Source organism: Lichenostomus cassidix, chromosome 1Aa (assembly GCF_008360975.1).
Source record: "Lichenostomus cassidix isolate B80296 chromosome 1Aa, HeHo_3.0, whole genome shotgun sequence".
Classification (NCBI taxonomy): Eukaryota; Metazoa; Chordata; class Aves; order Passeriformes; family Meliphagidae; genus Lichenostomus; species Lichenostomus cassidix.
Window position 1 is genome coordinate 43090778 of NC_139480.1, and position 20969 is coordinate 43111746.

The 20969-nt window shown below is 40.2% G+C and overlaps 1 protein-coding gene across 1 annotated transcript in view; it reads left to right on the forward strand.

The window, feature by feature from the left end:
• PLXNC1 (plexin C1) overlaps window positions 1-20969 on the forward strand; it is a 70206-nt gene that overhangs the window by 21630 nt on the left and 27607 nt on the right. Inside the window, exons 7-17 of the mRNA XM_085046634.1 lie at window positions 2809-2878; window positions 4245-4320; window positions 4441-4494; window positions 8939-9078; window positions 10115-10294; window positions 11557-11644; window positions 12553-12759; window positions 12872-13063; window positions 16474-16573; window positions 17600-17701; window positions 18054-18157. Coding sequence (XP_084902760.1) covers window positions 2809-2878; window positions 4245-4320; window positions 4441-4494; window positions 8939-9078; window positions 10115-10294; window positions 11557-11644; window positions 12553-12759; window positions 12872-13063; window positions 16474-16573; window positions 17600-17701; window positions 18054-18157 — 1313 coding nt within the window. The remainder of the gene's footprint in view (window positions 1-2808; window positions 2879-4244; window positions 4321-4440; window positions 4495-8938; window positions 9079-10114; window positions 10295-11556; window positions 11645-12552; window positions 12760-12871; window positions 13064-16473; window positions 16574-17599; window positions 17702-18053; window positions 18158-20969) is intronic.

Genomic DNA, 20969 nt, shown 5'->3' on the forward strand with positions numbered 1-20969 from the left:
TACTGTGAAACCCCCATGGTTCAGGGGCATGGCTTGGTGGGTGCATACTTTTGACTTGATTTCCTTCATCCTTCTGAATTACTGGTTGAATCATTTTGCAATAATTCATATACTACTTTGCTCACCAATGGGTCTCAGAGTTAGAGACCTGAGCAGTTTGTACTGGATGTGTGATGCTTGTGATCTGGTTTGTGTATCTAATGGGCAGCTACAAGTTTTAGAATGAGGTGGTAAATTACTAAATGTATAGACTTTTGAGCTGTTCTTTAGGCTTTGGTCTCAAGGATCAGATCATAATCCTTCACCGTGGGGTTTTATTTGACTAATAGTAGGGAAATGTCCCCCTTTCATTTCTTCAAGAGTTTGTATAGAAGCACAAAGCTTTTTTAATAGAGATTAGCCTTATAACTTCTTAAAGTTGCTTATGTTAGAATGCAAAAGAGAATTTTAATCTAAAATAAGGAGCAGATAACAAGCTCCAGGGATACCACATGTTCTTGAATGACTTGAAGAGGAAATAGAAAATTAAGATAAATGACTTGCCTCTATCTCTTCCTTGATAAAATAACCCAAAAGACATGCAATAATGTGCGTGAATCTGATTCTCTTATAAAACCTTTGTGAAGGAAGAGGAATGAAATGTTGCCTAGTATTTACAAGGACTTGTTGTTCTGAAGAGCTCAGTGCTACAAAGAGCTCTCTCTCTCAGGGACCCTTGCCCCTGAAGGAGGTTCCTTGCAATATTTGGATCTCAGGAGGCTTTGGCCCAGGTATGGGAAAAACTCCTCCAGCATTATGGAAGTGTTGTGTCAAGTTCCTGTCCAGCATTAATTTGGGAATGGAGAAGGAAAGACTGTCACTAGCAGGTGACAGTTGAAGTGATATCCATGAATATTTTGATCTGATAAGCTGTCTTTAGTAAACAGTATTAGTGGATTTCTAAGAGGGAAATGTCCTTTATTGACCCAGTCCCAAAAGCCATGTTTTCTTGTAATTATGGAGTATGTTGTTCGGTTCTCTGTCTTCACGGACTAAAGCTTTCTCTTAACTCCATTAGCAGGTTTTCAGAGAGCAGTGTTATAGGAAGCCAGCTCACCTTGCCTGTCCTTTGTGCCAAAAATGACCTCTTTGACAATGTTAACCAGAAGGCTAGCTTGTGAAGTTAGCTTGTGCCTGCCAGTATTAGTGCCACTCATATTCTCCTATAAGCTGAGATACCTTAGTGGATAATTCAAGTGTGAAGTAACATTGGCTATTTGTGGTATTTCCTGTAAAGTGACCTCAGTTTCACAAGAGGATGCACTTGCAAAATTCCTTTAGGTATCATTTCTTGGAAAAAAATATTGAAAATACCTGCTCCTCAGTGCAGTCTAATGCATTTTAAAAGCTTAGCCCAGACTATATAGAAAATAATGGGTTCCATTAATTTCAACACAGACACAATCAGGAGAGCATATTTGACAGTGTTGTTTTTAAAGTATTTATACAAGCTTAAAAGAAAAGACAAGCTTTGCCAGAAGGAGATAAATTCCTTACTTTTACTTACTACTCCTAGTAAAATACTAGGAATATTTTAATTTTTCTATAGCTCATGGCTTGAGACCTTTCTCATACATTGATGTGGGCAAGTGATTTAGGCAGCTGTGTGTCAACATGTGAGATTTCTGCAGATAAGTAGATTTCTGGAGATGCAAATGCTTGATAAAGGATTTCAGAATGTCTGTCTGTACTCAGCCACATCTTTAAGCATTAAAATGCCATTAAAATCAGACTCTTTGCTATCCATTTAGTAAGGTGTTTGATCATATGAATGTTCCCAAGGGCTGTTTCTAACAAGCAGTTCAGACACCCTTTGCAGTGAGCACCCAAGTGCCATGCTGCCATGTGGAGCTAGGAGATCCTTCTGATTTAACAACGTAGATGTAGCCAAAGCTTTCATCTGAGCAAGGCAACCTGAGATAAAGACAAAGGTTTCTCTACCTTTGCAAGATAGATATACTTAAAATCTGTGTAAGTTTCCTGGATTAAAAAGCTAGCTACCTTCTAGCAGAAGAAGTCACAAAAGTCTGCAAACATGGGTTTCATTTGATCTCAGGCAGCCATTCATTTCACAGACTACATACACATCTGCAGGCACACAGATGAAAGAGACCATGGCTTAAGTGGTATATATCTAACTCTACTGTTCGATGTGGTATTCTGCTCATAAGTGAAGATACTCTTTCATGCCACAGCTGCCAGTGAATTGTTGGTATAGTAATTGCTAGCTGAAATAATGGCAAATTGACTCATGCAATCATAAAAGATTTAAATAGGATGAAAATTGCTACTGCATAGATTACAAAAGGAGACTCTGAAACCAAGTCTGTGAGACAGAAAGAGAGAGAAGTATGGTGTGGTGGGGTCCCTTGCATCAGAACAGTCTGTTGTGTTAGAAGACTTGAATTTGGGGTCTGTCTGTACCACAGTACATATCACTGCGTGCTTTTTGAGAGGTGATTTTATATCCCTGCTTCATGGTAGCATTTCCTTATCTGTATCCTGACAATAACATTACTTTTGTTTGTCATGAGGTGGTGGCATCAAGCTTAATAAATGTGTGTGTATAAAGCCTTGTCATAACTCAACTGAAGAGTGCTGTGGAAGGACAAAATCTAGGTTTTTTTATCAGTCAAATGTGTGAGTGGATGTATGAGAGAATGTGCATATCAAGTACAGAACAGCTAGTTTGAGTTTTCAACTCAAATTTTTTTTAAACACTTATTTCTTGTAATATCCAGCATATACCTAACATGTTCATTTTTCCAGATTGTCTAGTTCTCGAAGCATCACTGTCTTCAAGCTCCTGGAATATCACACAAACATTTCAGTTGAAAAAGTAAGAGCCTGGTTCTTGTTAAAGTTCATTGAGGGGTTGATGTGTGTGTGTGGGAAAGTGACTAAAGTAATTCATCATTCTTTTTTTTTTTTTGTATTTATCAAGGAACTACATTTCACTAAAGATAGTCAGATCTGTTTTCTTGGCCCACTTCCTCCTCCTTCTTTTTTTTTTTCCCCCTTAAAAAGCTACTTCTTCTGATGACTCTTATATTTAATAGGACTCTGGAAACTAACTGTAGGAGAGTCATTACAATGACTGAATTTATGAAAAGTGCCTGAAGAGATAATAAAGGATGTCACAATGACATTAAAATCCTTTTTGTCCTTGGGTAAAGGTGGGCCCCTGGTACTCAGTATAAGGCCTAGATTAGAGGAGTCAAGAGATTCTTTAAAATCACTTTGTGAAACTGTTTTAAATTAGACCCAGATGATATTTAAATATCATCCAGAGATAACATGAATCTAATTAAACCAGAAAGTAACATCTAATCTGCTAATAGGGATAATGAATACCTATTCTTCTGTACACATTACTTTTCAGACTCTTTGTTGAGAGCTGGTAGAGGAAGCATTCATGCCTACTATGTAGCCTAACACTTTATGATAGGTGGTTGTCAGTATTTAGAAAGATCTGGCTAATATATGCTGTTGGTAACTACAGTGTTCCCATTCAGAATGCTCCTCCCTAATACAAAAAGGCTAATCCATAAGCACCTGGCATGAAATTGAACTCTTGCTTTTTGGGAAGTGGCACATCACTTCCCTGTCCCTGGAGGAACAGGGGGAAGGAGCTGTATTTCTCTAAATCAGAGCATTTCTCAGCATGTTTGGAGAGAGACTGTGCTGCTCTTGGCTTTCTTCCATACTGATAGAGGCATTGCAAAGCAAGTTAGGGACAAACTAGTCTCCCAACAGGCATATTTTTTGGTAGGGGAAGGCAATAGCAAACTGGCAATACTTGCTAGCACTACACACTTGGAACAGAAGTTCAGACAAGCTGGAAAACAATCAGTGATGGTTTTCTGCCCTTTTATGGTTAAAAAGTACTACCTGGCCATTCATGTACTGGAGTAACTCACAGTAAAATGTAACCCAAAGTGTTTCATTTGCTTTCTGCTTTTTTTGAAATTAATGACTCTCAGCATCTCAATACAGATTGTATTTCATACTAAATTTGTCTTCAGAATAAGTACAACAGAACAGTAGGCTTGGAGGGTAAATGGATTTTTATCTATTTCGTTACATGTTTACTTGATTGTTCTCTTGGCTTTATGCATTTTTTCTGTCTCTTGAAATTTTACATTTATAACTGAATCTAGATTGAGTTCCTGTGTCTTAAAAAACCTTTGTTTCTATGTTACCAGCTGCTCACGGTGTATACACAAGGGTGAGTGTGCCAGCTGTGAATGGATACGTGTCTCTCCTGCCACCACCTGCCAGGTGAAGTTTGCTGGGGAAAACTGGAATCCCCTGTGATGCCTTTCCCCTATATTTTTTACATCTGAGCAGCAATCTGTCTCTCTTTTATCCTGACATGGAGAAATGCTTATTGTTTTTCAGGATGATTGCAATGCAACTGCTCCCAAGGCCATCACCACTGCGCAGAAAACAGAGGTTAGTTAGCAATCTAAGATCAGCATTATTAAGGTGCTCTGCATCAGGGGTGAAATTTATTGAAAATGAGAGGACTTTGCAGAAAGAATAGAGATGTGGGTGAGGGGGCAGGCAGTTGGGTACAAATGATGGTAATGCAGAATTTTGATACTATTTTTCGTAGTGCCCTGTTGGTGTTAAAAAGTACCAGCAAAAACTTGTGGTTCAGATGCAGGCACTGAGATAGTGAACACTGCAATTGTCATGTCAGCCTACCTCTAGATGCAGTATATACAACATTGCTTTAAATGCCAAAGTCCGTGTGTGCTCTATTTAGTCACTCCACAGGAGCCAGCGTGCTGAGGGCTGGAACATGTAAGTAAGCTGACCAACAACAACAAAAAAAAGGAGAACATTTCAGGCTTAATATCTTACCTGGAGTTAAAAGCATGTTTGAGTTCTGCTGTCACAGACAACTCTGGGAAACTAGGCTTGAGAGTCTCAAACCTCTTCCTCATTTTATGCAGCCAGATCACAGCTTCTCCTGAAACATAGCTGCCAGGGGAGCAGAAGGAAGGGGAGGATGTGCCACCCAGTTTCTGCATAACAGAAAAGTGGCTAGAGGATGAGTCCAGGAACTGAAATCCATGGGTGTTAGTAAATCTCTAGTTCACACTTTCAGAAAATTTTTTCTTGTTTCCAGGCTGTAGACAAAACTGGAGATGGATCCACACAAGCTGGATCCCTGGGAAGGAAAAAGTGTCACTGGTACCAAAGTACCTGCTGAATCTTGTTACTGAGTTCTCTATGGATTTCGTATAGACTGTATTGTGTGCCTATAATCCAAATGATTTGTCTCATAGGCCAGCCCTTTAACCTTCTGCTTCATAGGTCAGCCCTTTAACCACGAGGTTATCCCTTCATTCTTTATAGAACCAAAATGTTTTTATTTTCTCATAAAACTGAGTGATCTTTTTATCAGTGGTTGCTTATGACATGCAGGTGTTAGGAAAGAAATGAGTAGTAGAGAGAAATTTGACTAATGAGTAAGTACATAGAGATTTGCTGCCTACACCTTTTGGTTTCTGCTTCTCTGTGAGTGATGCATGGTTGTTATAAATAGTGACTGTGTTCTTATCTCTAAATGTTTCATTAGAACTACCCAAACTTTTACCTCTGAAGAGAGGAATTACCTCTTAAATTCAGCTGTTCAGCTGATGTTTCTTAAACAAATCACAAAATACATTTTGTTTTTCACAGAGACGAGTGGAATTCTAATACTTATGCTTCTGAGCATTAATATTCTGGATTTGATCTGCATTTAAAGCATTATGTCTGGTGAAAGAACAGAGAAAATTCTTTGCTCTGCTTCCAAGTGCATTAATTTGACATTGGTAAATAGTTGGAATTGCCTGGGAGATGGCTTTCTTCCACATGCCTTATCTTGGAAAGACAGTGATGGACAAGCCAGTGAAAGCACCAGAGGCAGTGCAAAGGCAGATGTTTATTTAGAAGTGATTGATCCATTCAGAGAGCTTGAAATTGCATTTGAAATCCTGCTCTCCTTTGACTGCTGGTGCTTTAAGGAGAACATACTGGAGAGTGGAGAAAGAGGATTTGTGTTTTCCCACAACCCCAGCTGAGCATTTAGATTAATATACTTTTTCTCAGTGCCAGCCCCAGCCCTCCTCCTGACTCCAGCTGCTGGTTTCCATGCACGCACCTTCCCCCTCCGTGTGCCAGCGCAGCAGTTGGAGTGCTTGGATTGAGTACGCTTGGCTAGGGAACTGATTTGGCTGGAAATAACCATTATCTTGCAGCAGGTTATTCTTCATCTGGGCTGGTTCCCTGATCCAGTTCTTCGGGGCCCTGTGTTAGCAATGCAGGAGGGGATGTGCCAGGGAGGCAGACACTGCTTAACCTGGGCTGCTGCCAGATATCCTTCTGAGACCTGCCGCCGTGCTAACCACACCTCTGAGGATGTGGCTGCCACAGTTGACACAGCCCCAGGGAAGCGTGAGGCTGTCCAGGGGAGGGGGGAGGAGGCTGCAGCTCAGAAATATGGAACTCTATTGAAGCTGACAGGGCTGTGCTGATTTACATTACCTGAGGACCTGGTGCATGCTTGCTGTATGTCTCTTTGCATGTTTATGCTTTCATCACATGCCTCACAACTAGTGATTTTTATAAATATCCTCCTGCCTCTCTGCTGTGGCCCCTCTTGCTACTGGGCATCACTCCCACTGCCATGTAGCAGCTGGAAGGTCAGTGGCTCTCTGGTGCTGGGGAAACGATTGCTGCAGACCCCAGTGAGGACAGTAGGTCCCTCCTGCTTTCAGTGAGGAAATTCATGGTTTCTTTTGCTGCTGAGGCAAGTGTTGCAGATGATGGCAGTCGAGCTGGGTGGGAATTGGACTCTCCAGTAGCTGAGGCCAGCTTACCTTAGGGCTGTGACTGCACTGACTCCATGAAGCTAAGGCAGGATGCCACTGGGGAGTCTTCTGTATGGCCTCAGGGAAGGCATGATTTCAGAGGGGACTGAAACTTTCCAAGTGAACAATTCTTTCCATGATTTCCTCATGGTGTAAGAAAAGAAGCAAGGCAAGCTAGTCTGAAGCACCCTGTGCTGCGTGGTGCCTGGCAGAGAGACCAGTGGGAGCCCTGAAGCACCACAGCATCCCACTGCACCCCTGAGCAATTGATGCCTGACATTCCTCTCACCAGGATTCACAGCCCTGATGCAGTCTGGGGGATCTCTGTGGTCTGGGATACTGTGGTATTTTCGTACTTCAGGGCTCCCTGGTGGTTACCAGTGAGAACCCCAAAGCAGTGTTTTTCTCCCTTCTGTGGTATTTGGCTTCTGGATTTGTGTGAGAGTATTGACTGTCCTTGGTGCACTGGAGGTTGGACACAAGCAGGACAGGGTGCAGGTGAAGAAGAACACTAGTGGATTGCTGGCTTTAATCTCTTGGATTTCTGCTTCAGTTCTCCCGTTCCAAGGTTTAAACTGATTGTCAGATCATTGTGAGAGTGAATTTTCCCCCTCAGACTGTTTGTGAGGGATTTCTTTTGCTTTCCTCCATTATCCATATGAGAGGTCATCTTGGAGGCCCTTTTGCAGGCCCTCTGGCCCCAGTCTTTGCACTCTTTGCCCCTTTCCTAAGGCACAAGTTGCAGCTTTCAATCAGTGGTGACAGATCCCTCATTTGCTCTGGACGCTCCAGTGTTCAGTGAACCATGGTAGCATGTGGGGACAATGTGCCTGGACCTTTTTGAAATGGTCAAAGGAGTGTGTTTGCAGAGGTTGGTGTTGTGACCCTGATTGTCCCCTGCAGCTACCAGCCCAAAGTCTTAGTGCTGTTTTGAGTACATGAAAAGATTAGTGGTGAGAGAAACCTGTGTGGACTTTCCTAGGGCTTTGCACCAGCACCCATAACAGGGTCAGGAAGACTGAACTGCCTAGTGGATGTGTTCATGGGTGCACAGCAAAGATCAGGATAATTGTAATGCTCTAAAAACTCAATTTAAACTAGTAGTATAGGCAGCCTGAAGTTAAGCTAAAATTCACTTGCCTCAGAAGGTCCCAAACAGTTTGTGGTTTCACATGCGTATTTTCCTGTTTTTTTGAATGTTTCAGTTTGTTGTCTGAAAGATAGACAGAGAGGAAGCCGTCTGTGTGATTATAAAACTGGGGAAGCAGCAAAGCTGATTAAACATGAGATGCTGTCAAAAGTATCAAGTGAATGCAGTAGGGAAAAAATATCTCTTCTTGCTCAGTAGTGTTAGTAAGTTAGAATAAGTAAATACAGACAAAATAAAGCATAGTTTAAAAACTGGCCACATTTCTGCAAGACTGTAACAACGTCAGAGCAAACTAGAGTTATTTTTAAATGCTGGAGAACTTCTTAGTGTAAAAATGAGATACCAAGAAACTCCCCTGCAGTTGTTTTGTACCTTTAGTTCTATGTATGGCTTTGAAAGGACTTTCTAGTAAAGCTAATTCTGGGGTGCTTTCTCAAATTTTCATTCGAGGATTTGACCCTGCTTCCCCTTTTCAGGTCACGAAAGATGCCTTCATTTGTTCATCTGATCTCTCATAGTGACAGCACCATGGGTTTTGTCTTGCCTTGTTTTTTAGTTCTTCAGGGGTCACATGAAATGTATCATTTCAAGCTGGGTTTTTATGATACCTACCTTCCAGCATGTCAGACTGTGATTCCTTTGGGCAATTTTGTTATGAGATAAAATGTAATCTAAAATGTGTAGGTAAAAATAGTTGGCTTGTAAAGAAGTTGTGATTGACAGTGCTTCCCAGGATTAAGCTTAACAGGATTTGAAATTATTAATAAAAATGTATCCTAGTGCCATGTAATCCGCATTCCTGAGTGGTGATTGTTTTTACAGCTGTTGCTTATCTGCCCAGCCTTTTCATAACCAGATCTTGTTTTGCTTTGTTTCCTCATAGCATATCAGCATTCAGTCCATTGAGCCTTTGTGGATTTCTACATTAGGCAAAAGCGAAATAACAGTCAAAGGAGAAAACTTTACACGTGCATCAGGCATAAAACTGATACTGACTGGAATCACTGGCTGCAAACCAGATGTGTGAGTAAACTGAAAAATAATATTATTTACTTTGCATGGTGAGGATTATATCCATTTTGCTTTAGCAATATGGTTGTATGAACAGCTGTCACGTAACTCTCCTCATCAGAGCAGGGGATGCTCTGCACTCCTTTAGTTATGCTTCCACTTTAAATTACCAAAGAATGGAAATTAGTTTGGTGTTTGAGTACAATACAAGGGATGGATGAGTGGTCAGTTCTCTCAGTAGCAGTAGGACAGTTTTGTATTTGTGGCTCTTTGTGCCTTCTAGCACCAAGAAGTTAGGTCACAGGAAAGCCTCAGCTTTTGTTTGAATCTCCTCTGCTTCAAAATATTCCTCATATATTCTAGGACTCTGCATATAAAACGCAGACACTCTGCCAGGCAAGGAAATCTCTTGTGCAACAGCTCCTATTTTTCTCTGTTGATGATCACACAGTGTAAGTCCCTAGATAATTAGGCAATTCTATTCTGAATCAATTGTTTTCAGGTGCAGCTACAGTGGTTGCGTGTGATTACAAAGCCCATTTTACATAGCTAGCACTTGAATAGGTAGTGTTCAAGTTTTGCTTCAACTGTGAATTTTCAGGGGACCACAGGAAAATAGAGGAGAGAAGGAGGGAAAGACAGGAAGTAGAGAGAAAGAGGAGGGAGTGAAAAAACAGGAGGAAACAAAAAGAAGAAAGAAAAGGAAAATGAAGATTCTCATTCTTGACTACATCATGGACCATGCTGGTAGCATGGAGAAGTGCACAGTAAACAGCAAAATCACACAGCAAAATTGCATTACATAGCCTTATCCCAAGGCCAATTATCTATACTGTTTTCTGTGATTATTGTGACACATAGCAACTTCATTCAAAAGATGCCCTACTTTGTGTCTTCAACTCCCTGCTCTCTTTTCACCTCCATCTGGCAGCTCAGACAGAGATTCAGTTCTCCTTTCTTCTTATCACTTGCTGTAGGTTACAAGCTTTGTGTAGTAACACCAGTGGCATCTGTGATTCAGTGTTTGTTTGTCTTCTTTCTTCTCCAGCATTAAAGTTAGAAATGTGCTAAATGATACACAAATGACATTTGCTCTCCCACCAACGCGTAAAGAGGCCAAAAGTATATGTATCCAGGCTAATGGGAAAAAATGCTCACCACCAATGACCCTGCATTATGTTTCACTGCCATCATGTACTAGAATTACACCAAATACCTCCTGGATCAGGTAAGGTTATCTTTCTTATGTGATTATTCAAATGTAGTTGTGCTGTGCCAGTATGAGCCTTCTTCCTTGGCCAGACTGCAGCTGATGCAAACTTGGAAGACTGCTGTAACCTGTTGTGTTGGATGAATTTAAGCCTGTGAAGTGGTTTAACAGGTAGGGTCATAGTAGCTGCAAGATGGATCCTGTAGACTTCTTCTGCCTACCTCAGGTCTCCTTTATAGAAGTCAAAAGTAGTATATTCCTACTAAAGCTAAACCCAAAATATAGGTAGCATGCATAAATTCTAACTCCGATTAACTTTGATTTTTTGATACTAATATAGCCTTCATCGGTGAAACAGTGTAAAATATTAGTGGATTGGAAGTGAAGTGAAAATAATCATGACAGCAGTGATGTATACAGACTTGCTTTACAATATGATTCCCTAAAGGCAAAAAAAGCCTTTGCAAGCCTTTGCTGTGTTCTGTGGGAGACTCACAGATCTGGTGAAAGACTTAGAAGGTGGTTTTTAAGATATTCCCTGGCACAGCTTTCCATCTGTCCTTCTGCTTGCACAGTTTTTACCTGCTTTCACATTCCAAATCTGATACCTTGTTGAGTGAGGATTTGAGGTAATGGGTTGGGCTGGCAGCTGCAGCAGCTGAGATGCATACCCTCATGTCCAGGTGAGAGGCAGCTCTAGCAGCTGGAAATTAATAATACCTTAAACCACTCCAACTCTGTTCAGCAGAGATTGTGAGCCAGAGCCCTCAGACACAAGCACCATTGTGTGATGAGACAGATGGTCTGAGCACTGCTGAGAATGTTTCCTGTGAGGTGCCTGGCATGATGGGCTTGTCCTGAAGAAGGCAAGAATTAAGCACAGGCAGGGCTGCACTGGGGCAGTGAAATATCATGATGCTCTTTCTTCAAGACAGAATATTAAATCACGGTCTAGTTCTTTGGCTGCATTAACAGAAAACAAGGTGGAAAGTCCCTGTAAAGGAGTATATGTGTGTATACAATCAAGGCATGTGGTTTTGGGGTAGTAAAAGTATTCACCATTACATTGTGAGGAAAGGGGGGAAGTACACTGTATAGCTCAAATTATCTTGTTCTGCAGTTTGACTTTATTATGTTGTCTGCTGCCAAAGCAAAATGCACATGGGTAGTTTATTCACAGCTGAAACCTTAATGCTGGACATGTCTGTGGGAAAAGAGATAATCTTAGCCTCCCTTCCTCCACATGTTTGTTTTTGTTTGTTTTGCTTTGGTTTTTGCAGTGGTGGTCGCAAGATTACTACAACTGGTAGAAATTTTAATGTGGTGGACAGTGTGATTATTTCTGATGACCAGAGATCAAACCTCACGGTAAGTCTGAATCTGCTTTGTAATACCGAACAGAGGTCTCTTGATGCCTTAGGTTTTGTTTTTAAGGTTTGAGGAGATCTCAATAATTTCCAACCACTTGCAGGCACATGCCAGTCACCCTGCTGAAATAAATATGATCACTTACAGGATTACAGTTGCATACATTTTTAGTACAAAATCACAAATACACGTAAAGCTACTCTCCTGCATAATTTCCTGAGCTTTTTTTTTATGGTCTAGGGACTTGTTCAAAATCTGTTATTTTTGAGTCTCTCCAGTCTTCACATATGGGTGTGTTGGAGGAGGGGGTGCTATACTTCCCTCTGGCTCTGTGCTGACAACCCAGATGATGCCACTGCGTCAGCAAGGGGCAGCAGGCTGGAGCTGGTGTTGCAATGAAACCCTTTCTCCAAGGCTGTGAGCAGGTTCTTGAGCTTTGCAGCACAGAGACCAGAGCACACCAGCATCAGCCATGGAGTAAACAATAACCCAATGCTACAAGCACTGTAGCAGCCCCACTCTCTCAGGAGTTAAGCTGGAAAGAGCGAATGCCTGGGAGTGCTGGAGAGCTTGTCTTACTCTTCTCTTGTCACCTGCATTGAGGGGAAAGAAGGAAAAATCACTGTCACAATTCCTGTCTCATTGCAGGAAATAGTTACCTTAACAGTGAGCAATCAGCCTTAAAGCAACGTGCAGAGTGTGTGACAAATGCACTTAAAGGCAGACATGGGCTCAACACAGAAAGTTTTCCAGGTGCTCTGCATGCAGCCCTGACCTCAGGGAAGAGGTTTAGCAGGTATCTGTGTGAAGTCAGGAAGACATTAAAATGAGTTTGAGTGCCTCTGTTTGTAATTGTACCCACTGTTGAGTACTTAATGACTGTTAGAGCTTTGCTATTGCATTTTTAGGTCTCTAGGTGTCCTGGAAATGCATCTGAATATCATTATTTAACGCCAAGCCTGAGCCATGCAACAGAGGGTAAAGTTGTTGATATGATGTTAAAAGTGGATACTACCTTTATACCATGTGTTAAATTACACTATCACCCCGACCCAGTGTTCATTAACTACCAGCTGCACACTGAACTGGATCCTGATCTGGAATTAAAAATATATGTAAGTTTCAAAATAATAAACTACAGTACCTTATTTAAAATAGTGCTTGGGGATAATTTTTTTTCTTATGGCATTTAGTGACTGATTATTGTCTTCAATTTTTTTCTTCTAGAAAGAAAATGATAACTTGAATATTTCTAAAACAGAGGTAGAGGTTTATCTGTCATATATGACTGGTGCACAGACCAAAAGGATATGGTTCAGTGTCCAAAATATTACCAAAAAGCCAGACCGTAGCACCATACTGTGCAAATTCAAAAGGGAAGGAACAGACAAGATTGACTTTTCCACAGTGAAAGTTTTTGTAAGTAGAATTCCCTTTTGTTGCAATTCAACACTGTTTGAATGTTTATACAAGTGTAGTAAAATGTATCATTAATGCTCTCATGATACTTGTAGTAGGACTTTCTTCCTCCTTTCTAAGCATGCCTGCCTAGCTTAGGTAGCACTGACAGAATTGAGTTAATTTTCTGTCTGGTTCCTGGGGTGGTGTCAGAGGTAAGCTTTGCAGTCCAAGCTGAACTCGCTGCTGCTGAGCTCCAGGAGAGCAGTAGCTTGTCACAGCTCTATCTGCAGCACAGAAATCATTGGAACAACATCACTGTCTCCAGGAGAACCCTTCATCTTAGATCTGTAAGGAATCTAATTCTTCTGTGTGGCCATGAGGAAAAGGATTGTGTTTTCCCAGTCATTTTTTCCTACTAAAGTAGGTAAGGGTCTGTCTCAGGGATCACCACTGAGACTTAAGGCATTTCTGGATGAAAAAGGGGGTGAAATTCAATGTGCACTGGGAAAGTGAAAATGCTTTGAGCATGTGGCACAAAGCCAGTCCCAAATATGAGGACATTAGCATGGATATCAAAGCTAAATTGCAGCTTAAGATATTTACTCCATTAATAAGATGAAGATATGAATTTTTAAAGATGTTATCATCACCATTTGTAGAGGAGAAAAATTATGCCAGGCTCCTATTGCAGTGTGTGGTGGTATAAAACTGAAATAACTCTATTGACTTCAAGGCATATGGCTCATAGTAAAGATTACCAAAGCTATTCTTGATTTTTTGTCACTGTTAACTGATCCCCCATCTGTGGATCCTGCCGTCTGAGCCAGTTATGGCATGGAAAAGCCTTTCTGAGTTTGGTGTTGCATTTAAATACCAATGTTGCCTTGCTATATCACATGCTCATCCTGCAAACTTCATAGGAGTGACTGTTGTAGAAAGGTCACCACTTCACTAAGGCAAATCAAATGCAATACTTATCACATAACATCACACTTCTAGTACCTTAAAAATTATTCTTTCCAACACAAGAAAAATATAGATGTAGTAAATCCTGACATGTTTTTTTTAAACCTTATGAATAGATCATCATAGAAGAAGTAGGGCCACTGAGAAAAGGATGAGTATAAAAGACAAGTTTGGCTCAAGAATAAATGTATCTCTTGCCTTAGTTTTTCAGAAGAAAGATGTTGAGTGTGGGTTCAAAGACAGAATGATCAGTCTGAATGGAGGTGTCAGAGTAGAAAATGCCATTCTTGTGACAGAAGCAAGATTCAGATAGATCAAAGGGCTCAAGACAGCAGGAACAGGATCATTCCCATCATAGCACTGAGGGAGAACTGACACATGACACTACTGTAGGCTTAGTAGAAAAGATTTTAAATAAAACTGTAGTCAGGAGATATGCTGTATGACTGGAGAGCAGCAAATATAAAGCCAGTATTTTAAATTGAAAAAAAAATACCCAAGCCCTAGGCAAACTGGGGCTTGATGATTTAATCCTAGCTCTATGTAAAACTTTATCATGTATTTTGAATGACTCATGAAAGGCCTGGAGGTAAGTGGAAAGTGGGATAATTGTCAAATTCTTTTTAATAAAAGCAGATAGTGCTAGATATTTTATTTCCTAAGATGAGTGATTTCCTCAACAACAAAAAAACAGTGGATCACATGTACCTGGAATTCATTCAGTAAACTACTTAATGTGGTGATTATGAGGATGCCAGGGGTTAGGAAAAACTGGATGCTGTATATGGGGAGCAGACTCTGGGCAATGCTGATGTTCATACAGATATTCTTTAATATCACTACTAACTCAAACACAAAAATAAGACATGCACTAGTAACACTTGCTGATGACATAAAGCTCGGAGGCATTACCAGTCCAGAGAAGGTTTTATAATGTCATGCGGAAAAATGAAATTAATTTAGGAATAGGAATTGGATTAATTCAGGTGTACCTTATTTAGTCTGTGATACATAAACAAGATAAAAGATAAGGAAAGAAATGGGGCCACTGGATAGGAAGGTTATGGTGAAGAATAAAGATAATCTAAATATGAGCAGAAAATTAAGTGAATGAGTTGTCTCAGTTTTTAATAAACAAGGATGAGTAACAGAAATTTCTGCTTTAGGAATTCTTTGGTTGTACATGACTAGTCCAGAAAAGTAGGTGTATTAGTCACAGGACAGTGAATGTATTTAGTCACCAACACATTTGAGCCTTAGAAAAGGCTAATGGGATCCTAGGAAGGCTCAGACCAAAAGAACTTTGCATATGAACTGTGAAAACATAGAAACATCACAGGAAAAAGTAACATTTGATGAAGGAAATAGATCTGCTTTGTCTTCTGTTCTTTATAGTCACAGAAATACAAAGTCTGTGTCCTTCCAGCCCTGTGGGGTTTTTTTTCTTGCTTGTGTCTGTGTAGCTGTGATGTGACTATCCAGTCGGCAGTCTGCAGCTGCCCTGGCTGCTCACCTCCTGTGACAAGCCACTGATTGCAATCACCAGATCTCTGCCTTCCCTGCTGTAACCCAAAATAATTTCAACTCAACCCTCCTTTTCAATTATCTCAAGCGCATTTCTATCCCTGGCACTTGGTGGTATTCTTTTTATGTGTCAAAACATATTTTTATGTCTAGCCTGTTTATAGACTTAGCTACCCTTTATTTATGTGCTTTTGCAGTCCTCTTTGAGTCCTCCTTTGCGAAATTTGTTCTGCCATAATTATCAGTGGTGAATGCCTCAGTTTGGCATTTGGCAGACTTCAGCACTTTCATGTATCCCTAAGAATTAATGCCTATCCTGCCTTTGACAAACCCACTGTCAGGGGATGTTGTACATGTATTGTAACGTGTTCATGTCCATGTTGTACGTGTATGTTGCATTTTTTTCTTAAGAACCTTCAGGAGTGACATAAAGAGGTTGAAACTTCTGCAAAGAAATAGGGAAGAGGGCTGTAGGTCAGGTGTCTATGAAAAATTCTACTTCCTTCATTCTTATAATGAGTCTTATCTTACCTTTCTGCTCAGCAGAGTAACACTGTGAGGCAAACACATGCCCTCCTTGCTTCAAAATGCCAGAATGTGTAGCAGTGACTCTGAAGTGCATGAGCCATTTGGCCAGCTGGAGGCCAGACCTTGCCTTTCATTTGAGGGCTCTGGTTTGAAGCAAGAGCATGATGTAATTTGGTGCTGCTCAAGGACCTCCAAATTTTTTCATCACTGCTCTGTTCTCCTGCTTAAACATCAAATACAGTAAAAAGTTAATGGTGGTTCACATATGTTTTCCTGAACTGCTGCTGTCTTCCTGATAAACTGCCATTGTCCTTATGTGCCCTAAATACTTTTTAAAAATATATTAAATGTAATTTTAAGTACTGAGATTATATCTGTCCTCTATTAACACAGCCATTACTTTTCTTCAGGTCAAATTAGGAAATTTTGAGCATGAAGTCAAACCAACATCATCGCACATATATTTATATGTTCTTATTTTGCTACCTATTGTGGTGGGTGTCATTATAGGTGAGTACAATAATGTATTTTCACCTTTTCATTTGCTGAAGGGTTTCATGACACAAACACTGTACATACTCACATGTCTGGAACTGTCACAAGCAGCCTGGTGATTTTACCCTGTTCTCAATAAGAGTGGACAAAGTTAACTCTGTTCTGGTGATGAAGTCCATCTTGTCAGACTGCAGCACATTAAAATCCCCTTACAAGACAGTATTTCTGTCTGTTCTGCTGGGATTACTCACTATCACTTCATGAAGCAAGGACTGACATCCTTGTGTCACAACTTGGTCCCTTCCAGCTGTCAGAGCTCAGCTACCCTCCTGTCCCTGGGGCAGATGTTCCCTAACAAACTGCTTATCCTCAGGCACTGTTTGTGGTGTTTCTGCTCATTCTCATTTGGATCATTCATGAATTTGTGGGTCATTACTAAACCGAGGGAGGTAAACAGTTGTCCCCTTCTCTTTTTGGTGCTACCTTTTTTTCTGGGTGTTTTTACCTGGTTATATATTTGATAAATTTCCATTTATTTTAATAAGTGTAGGGGTTTGTTCATGTGGTTGATTTATTTTATTTTAAGTTCATTTTAAAAAGGAACCATATCTCCTGCCTTTATTCTCTCAAAATAAGCTTTAGAGAAGTTAACAACTTGTGAGTGGATTTTCTGTTCAAAACAACTGTTTCTCCCATTTAATCAGTACTACCTTATGTAGGTTGGTATTAGTAGAAGTGGTTGTTAGAGTCTGTGTCTCACTTCAGGCTGTATATAGCAGGGTGTGCTGCACTTCCAAATAAAGTTGGATTGACAACTCTAAGACCTTGTTAAAAGGAATAATTTTTATTAAACATCAGGGTATAGATCCAGATAACTAGGGCTCATGGGTACTAGCACACTGACAACAGCAAAACACTAATTCTCCTGCATTGTGCAAATGTACATTAATCTTTCTGTTTCTTAATAATAAAATATGTCATGTATAGGAGTTTTCTGCTCTGTGATTTCTGTACTCAGAATCTCTTTTTCTTCCTTTTTAGCGGCATTCATAGTTACTAGATACAAATCCAAAGAGTTAACTCGTAAACAGAGTCAGCAACTTGAACTGCTGGAATATGAGATTCGCAAGGAAATACGTGAGGGTAGGTCTACAGCACATTTTATGAACTGAAACTGTCAAGAAGCTCACATTATATAAACATTTTCATTTTGTAGCTGTTAGAATTTTTTTGTGTTTGATCAGAGTTCCTGTTTAATATTGTATGCACTGCAGTAGCAGATAGCACTGAGCTAATAGAATTGCATGTAGTATTTCCATCAACAAAAAAGTAGATTGCTACTTTCCAGCTCATGAGAGCTTCAGCTATAAAAACAGACCCTCTTCCCTGAAAACTGTTTTTAAAGGAATATCAGCTGGGGCCAAGTTATAATTGTGAAGCTGATTTGTGTCAACTAAACTAACTCTCTGGGTGGGAATGGGGGGTGCTTTTTCAGGATTTGCTGAACTGCAGATGGATGAATTAGATGTGGTGGATAGTTTTGGAACTGTTCCCTTCCTTGACTACAAACACTTTGCTCTTAGAACCTTCTTTCCAGAGGTAAATATTTTAAAAGTCTTCCAGCTGCCAGCCCTGCCTAATATTTAATAAAGCTAGGAAGGTCAGGATCAAATAACTAAAGACAATACTACACAGTAATTGCACATTGTTCTCACAAGAAACTTTTCTTAAATCAAGACTTACCAAAGAAAACTTAAAGCTGTGTATCTCTATAGTTAGCCAAGCCTTTATGCTGTAGATAAAGCAACATTCTTGAATTTTCAAGGGTTGTGTGTGTGTATCCATTTCTTTTTGTTCAGCCTCACTGAGCTGCTTGCCTTTCAGGTCATCCTAATGAAGCTATGATTTATCCATTGCTTTTTTTGTTCCCATGCTTTCACTTCCAATGCTATACCTAATTAGAGTAACAGTCAGGCTGGCTAACATGCTAGCTAACATCATGACACTTCCTAATTAGACTTGTGGGATGAAGAAATCACTCTAAGATGGTGCTGACTTTCTACACCAAGGTGCTGACAGAAATGGTAAGATGTTGATGCAAAGGGGTGCAACTCAAATGCGTAGAAATGACATAAGTACTTGAGCATTGTCCAGTTTAGAGGCAGATATTTTCAGTGATTGTTGAAGCAGTTTGTGCCACTGTGTCAGGGGACCAAAGAGGCCTTCTCTTGAATGTTTTACTTCTCTTACTAATTGTTTTTGCATGTATGGCATGTTAGGATGCTGATAAGTGCCTTTGCCACAGCTTTCAATGTTATATCATGATGTTAACCTGTGCTTATGAGCATTTATCCAATTGGCAGAAGCTATGCTCTCAACTGGGGATATTTTCCTGTATGACTGACACTAGTAAGTAGAAACTTGGTTAGTGTAGGGCATAACTGGTATGTATGTGAATTATCTACTAGGCTTCATGTGTTACTCATCACTGCTGTGACCAAGTCTTGCACTCTTGTCTGCACACAGCTTCACTTTATCCCTGTTTGTGATCCTAGTGAAAGCTCACTGTTACAAAGTTAAATACAAATGATAATGCAGAATCAGGGCCTTTGGTTTTTGATAAACACCAAATAGCAGATACTAAGGCAGAATAATATTTAGCAATTACATATGCAAAATCCTTGTGTACTTTGAGTCCAGTTCTCACACCGAAGGACGCTGAGAATATCTCTGCTGGTACCACTGTAATGCCCCCAGCCTAATTTTTAGGGGCCCACCAGGTGGTTTGAAGACAGTGAAAAGGAAGCTTTACTTCCTGCATCTCTTTCTTTTCTGTTTGTTTTGTTGCCAGGCATATTAACATTAAAATAGCATTTTTATTCTTAAGAATATACCTTTTCCTATACTTTTCCTTGTCAAAACAGTAATAATCTGTAGAAGCTGACTCAGTGGAAATGCTGTGGTTTTTGCAAATAAAAAGTTAAGAAAAAAAGGCATCAAGTCTGCCACTGCTGCATTCTGTAAAGTAAAATGGGGAGGGCTCCTCTTTTACCTTGGTAAGTCTCATGCCACTGCACATCCTGGAAATTTCAGTTGGATTTTGTCTCAGTTTGAAATACTTATCCCACAAAGATACACTTGTTAGTGTTAGCTCTCTACAAACATATGGTGTCAGGCAAGTTATTTAATGTGTTGTGTGCCAATTTCTTCTGCTAAGTACTTATTGTTTACATTGCAGGAGTGTCCAAAGATGCCTTGTGCTGTATGAATGTGGCAGAAAAGCAGTGCTCCACTAAACAAATATTATAGATGAACAGAAAAGCTAGTGTGGTGGAGATTACAACTGAGTGTCAGAAGGGTTGACAGGAGGGTCAATGTGACAAACCACCACTTCCTTCACTAACCTCCTGTGTTTGCATGATGTCCATATTTGTACTCTTCATGCCCTCCAGTGTGATTGATGGGCTTTGTCTCATCTAATCTAAGATGTTTAAACATGGAAATTGAAGCTGTTCACTGAGCATCTTCTGTAGTCAGTGCAGAGATGGGCAGCTCAGGAAAGTGATTCATTCCAGTTGTCCGAGGCATCTCCCTTAGGATGGGACAAGTTGCTTAAAGGGGGAGTCAGATACCTAAAATTAAGTCTGATGGACCCCATCTTTGTTTTGAGAGTCTTGCTTCCTACTGCTTCAATTTTCCATATTTAATCTGGCTTAATAGCTTTTAATGCTTGTAAGTGTTAAATGAATAATATATCTATCCTTAAAATGTTCATGATGTCCAGCCTCGTTTTTGCTTTGCTTGTTAAATTTGTCTTATTATTTCTGTTTTCCTTCAATTTCACACATTGTTTGGTTTAATGCTACCATGCTTGTTCCCTGTTTACAAACATTTTTAACCTTTAACGCAGTTCTGGTTCTTTCACTCTGAGTGTGTGTCTTTTATTGGTAGTTGGTGTTAAGGTTGCTGAAGAAGTTCTGGAAAAATGGGAACAGCCAGTGAAGGAAGAGGAAGAAGGGTTTGTTAGGGTAGAAGAGAACAGGAGGAATGAGGAAAGGGAGGGATGAAAAATCAAGTATGTAGATGAAAAATTAGATCTGAGATGCCAGCCTTTCAGTTAAAATCGGGCTTCTAAGAAAGATGGAGACAGACTTTTTACCAGGGCCTGTAGTGACAGGACAAGGGTTAATGGTTTTAAACTGAAAGAGGATAGATTTAAATTGGACATAAGGAAGAAAGCTTTATGATGAGGGTGATGAGACACTGGAACAGGTTGTCCAGAGCAGTCATAGGTGCTCCATCCCTGGAAATGTTCAGTGCCAGGTTGGATGGAGATTTAAACAACCTGGTCCAGTGAAAGATACCCCTATCCATGGTAGTGGGGTTGGAACTAGATGATCATTAAGGTCCC